Source organism: Monodelphis domestica, chromosome 7 (assembly GCF_027887165.1).
Source record: "Monodelphis domestica isolate mMonDom1 chromosome 7, mMonDom1.pri, whole genome shotgun sequence".
In the NCBI taxonomy this organism is placed as follows: domain Eukaryota; kingdom Metazoa; phylum Chordata; class Mammalia; order Didelphimorphia; family Didelphidae; genus Monodelphis; species Monodelphis domestica.
In genome coordinates this window covers 146585356-146589592 of record NC_077233.1, presented here as the reverse complement: position 1 = coordinate 146589592, position 4237 = coordinate 146585356, and the positions used below count along the sequence as shown (strand labels likewise).

Here is a 4237-nt window from a genome sequence, read left to right as displayed (position 1 = left end):
AAGCGAGAAATGACAAAATGACCTAATGTTTGAGGCCAGAACCTAAGAGAATGGTGCATCTAGTCTGCATTTCGGAGAATCATGGACACTGGGTTAGGGATGCATAGGAATACCTCTTCAGTTCCCATTCTTCTCAGGACTCTTTGGAATTCACTAACGTTTGCCTTTTTGGGGGTAGTGGTAAGATAGCTTCATGGACTAGAGTGGGGATGTGGCTTCATATTCCCCAGGAACTCAGGGTATACTCTTCTCACCCCCTAACCCATTCCCCCCAAACCCCACTAATTCCTTGGGTTCCCTCTTCCTTCTAGATGCTGCTGTTGTTCTTGACACTTGCCCTCTTTGGAGGCTCAATCAATGGATTGTTTCAGCAGCACCATCAGCAGCAACAGCAACAACAACAGCAACAGCAGGTCCAACAACAGCAGGTCCAACAACAGCATCGTAAGTACTTGGATGTCCTGTTTGGACTCCCAGAATAAGAATTAGGCAGGAGTCTGGTCATATAGTCCTAGGATTGATAGCTGACTCAGTTGTAACTCAGGTCCTGACTTCAACCCCAAATTTCTTCTCAAGACACCCTTTGTCTCTCTTGGAGAAGGAGAGAGGAGGATGGGGAGAGGAGGAAGAGTCATTTCACTGGTTAAATGAATTAGGAAGAAATTACATGCAAAAGAAAAGGCTTAATTAGGACAGGATCACTGTCTTCAAGTATCAGGTTTTAGGGTGAGTTAGCCATTCAAACTCATGAAAAAGGAATTCACCAATTGGCTAATCTTATCAATTAGCCAGCTCTCTCTGAAACCTACAGGCTGGACTTTCAGAACCTTTAGTGCTTGAGACTCATGGTGCCATTGCTCTCTTATTTCTCTATAATAGATACATCTGGTATTTAGTTCTTGCCAAACTCAGTCAGCTTTCCTGGGCCACAGTCCATTTTCTTAGACATAGTCCAAGAAATCTTACTCTCTCACTCCAGGACTTCTTCCTTTCTCCATTCTACAATGCTCCATAGACTCCCTAATTTCCTTTTCTGTTTCTCCCACTGATGCTACCATAACTGGATAGTTAGGTCTAGCATCTGCTTCCTCTCTTCATAAACTTCAGAACAATCAAGTGCATTTTCTAATATTTGCAAGGAAGAAAAGAGACCAGCAGTGATGGCAGAAAAGGAAGGAGCAGGTTTAGTCCAGCACCCTCACAATTTATTCTACAAAACCTAGAAAACAAATAGAATGAATCCTTAATGAGAAAATTTTAAAAACCACAACCAGTCATTAATCTTTCCAATCTAAACTGGGATAGGAAGTTAGCTAGACAGGACTATGGACAGTGGAGATATGATCCAGCCTGGCTCATACCATGCAGAACCTTCCAGTCTTTTTGTTTTTATGAGAAAAGATTCAAAGAAAAACATATCTGGAGCAAAAGTGCAACTGGGATACTATGAAGAAATAATAAATTTTAAAAATGTTTTACAAAATACTATAGATATATTTTCAGGATATATATATATATATATATATATATAAAAAGAACAATAAAGGTTTTGGAAAGCTTTGTCCATGGAATTATTTGATTAGTCAACAAAATATACTTCCTTGCTCAAAGTAAAAAAGGAACAGAAAGAGCTGTCATATTACTTTGACAATCAAAATATTTCCACTTGACTTGTTAATCATTCCTAAAGTGTACAGTGTACTTGAATTATCTTTTTGTATTATTCTGCAAAGTAGACCAGTTAGGTTTGGGGATGGAGACTGTGATTTTTGTCTATGTTACACTCGATTTTGTTCAGAAGAAGCACTGATTCACCCTGGGAAATCTCCTGGGTTTGGCTGCTACTGAATGTTCATGATAAAAAAAAAAGAAGTTGTAGTCTATATTAGGTCAGAGTAAGCAGACAAATTCAGAGGTGGTTGGAAAAGTTGCTTCTTCATTTGGGTATGAATGAAATCATTCAGAAAGCTGACAGAGAATGAAGGCATCTTTGGAGGAGACTCTTGTGTTAGCATTTTTCCATCTTGTTAGGGAGGAGTCCTTGTCTTCTGGTACAAGTGCCTGACTGCCTCTCCAGTCTCCAGATAGTCCCTCTAACCCCTGACCAGGAACATGACTTTGACTTGAATTTGATAGCTGTGCATATTTCTGGGGGTTAGGGTGGTGTGGGTAAGGTTTTGCTTTCTACTTTAGTTTTGCATCATTTTTCTCTTTCAGAAAGTCCCACTATTGGGTCACAACAACATCTAGGATTCAATTTTTTAATGTATAAAGATGGGGAACCAATCTCTGGAATCCGGGTCCATTTTGGAAAATCAGGTGACTTGACTAGGTGAGTAGACCCAAAGGAGCAAGAGATCTCTTCCATGTGATCCCATATGACTCTTGTAATTTATACATTTACATTCACTAGGAGGTCCTCTGAGACACTTAACATGACCAGTCATGTCCTTCTGGTTCTGCTCTCTTTCACCAAGCCATATATATGATTACACATAGAGAAGGGATAGTCATGTTAGACTTTGTAAAGGTTGGACAGGGAGATCTTCCATATTCAATTCTTCCATTGTTCTTCCATGGCCTGGGTTGAACAACACTGTGCCAAGGACATGGGTTACATTGCATGAGTGTAAGGATAATGGACTGGTCTCTGCTTCATAGAAACCTTGGGAGGTAGTGATGTCCCACCACTGGAAGTTTTCAAATACAGGCTAGGCAATCATTTACTGAGATGTCATAACCAGGAATTGTGAGATTCTATGATCTTTCTTAAAGGATGAGGGATGGTTGATTAGAACCAATTCTTGTGTCATTTAACATATTTTCTGTTTTAGTCTACAGGCGCTTTTCGGAACTTCATGGAGCTCAAGATTTGGCATCCCCAAGGGCTCTACCCAGGAAATCCTCTTGAAGAAAGATGAGTTCATCGGCAAAGTGACTGGCAGTAATGATAAATTAGGGTGCATCCGTTATATCAGCTTCGAAACAAACCAAGGCAGGAAGCTTAAGTTTGGAAAAGTTGGCAAGAATATTTTCAAGGAATTCTCCAGTACAGATGGGGCTGTATTGAATTCAATCGCTGGAATGTATCGGCCAGGATGCATAGCAGGCCTTTCATTTAACTGGGAGTCCATAAAGACAGCACATGTCGCTACTACTGAAAAGCCAGCGCAACTCGCTGCCAGCCATACTACTCAAAAGCCAGCACATGTCGCTACTACTCAAAAGCCAGCACATGTCGCTACTACTCAAAAGCCAGCACATGTCGCTAAACCTACTACTCAAAAGCCAGCACATGTCGCTAAACCTACTACTCAAAAGCCAGCACATGTTGCTAAACCTACTACTCAAAAGCCAGCACATGTCGCTAAACCTACTACTCAAGAGTCAGTTAAGCCATTCGCTAAGGGATATGATCCACAAAGAAATTAAGGGGCAGTCATTCAGTCAACTACTTAGCCACAGGTATCTAATCAATCCAACTCATTGGACAGGTATCCAAAGGACAACTTTTCAGAGCCCAAGCTACAGCCAAAAAGTGGTAATAATTCAAACAAGAGCCATGATTTTCCCCCATTACACCCACCACCCAAGGATAGAGGGAGATAGCATTGATAATTCAAATTATCCCTGCCATGGTTATAGACCTGATACTTTAAATGATATAGGACCTGGCTGTAATGGTCACCCTTCATCTTACCCTGCAGCTAGCTGCAATCATGATTCCCCAAATTCTCTAGGTCTTTTCACAACCTTGACTCAGCATAAGCTCCAGAGAAAATCAATGACTCATCAAAGAATTCAGTGAAAGTCCCTGTATCCTGAATCAAGCCAATCATTTAGGCAGAGATTAAACATATCAGATAATGTATACACTTCTCAGAGAATTAGACTGAAAAACCTATTTCCAGGGATTGGATTAGATTCAACTGGGCTGAGGAAGTAGACAAGGAAGAAAAAGTTCAAAGGAAAACATTATGAAACTGATTTTTGTTTATAAAATATATAAAAGAAGATGTTTAGGTATATGATTTAGGTGGAAGGACATAGAATATAATGTTGCCGAGAAGAGCTAAAACCCTTTTGATTAAAAAAATAATTATATTCTCAATCTCTTAATAAAGCTTTTGCAAAACCATGATGAGGTCTTTGGATTTATCTATTGGGTGGAAAACTTACTGGGGAAGAATAGGCCTTCTTGACTCTGGAGTAAGAAAGTCTTAAAGTCATAGGGAAA

The 4237-nt window shown here is 40.0% G+C and overlaps 1 protein-coding gene across 1 annotated transcript; it reads left to right on the top strand.

The window, feature by feature from the left end:
- The first annotated feature begins 2223 nt into the window (after positions 1-2223).
- LOC103092152 (uncharacterized) lies at positions 2224-4030 on the top strand. The gene is made up of 2 exons (XM_007499158.3): positions 2224-2332; positions 2835-4030. The coding sequence occupies exons 1-2, from the start codon at positions 2265-2267 to the stop codon at positions 3430-3432; spliced, it is 666 nt and encodes a 221-aa protein (XP_007499220.1). The 5' UTR covers positions 2224-2264; the 3' UTR covers positions 3433-4030.
- The last annotated feature ends 207 nt before the right edge of the window (positions 4031-4237 follow it).

Coding starts and splice junctions, on each gene's coding strand:
- LOC103092152 (XM_007499158.3), top strand. CDS start 2,265: ATGTATAAAGATGGGGAACCAATCTCTGGAATCCGGGTCCATTTTGGA. Junction 2,333..2,834: donor AAATCAGGTGACTTGACTAG/GTGAGTAGACCC, acceptor TTTCTGTTTTAG/TCTACAGGCGCTTTTCGGAA.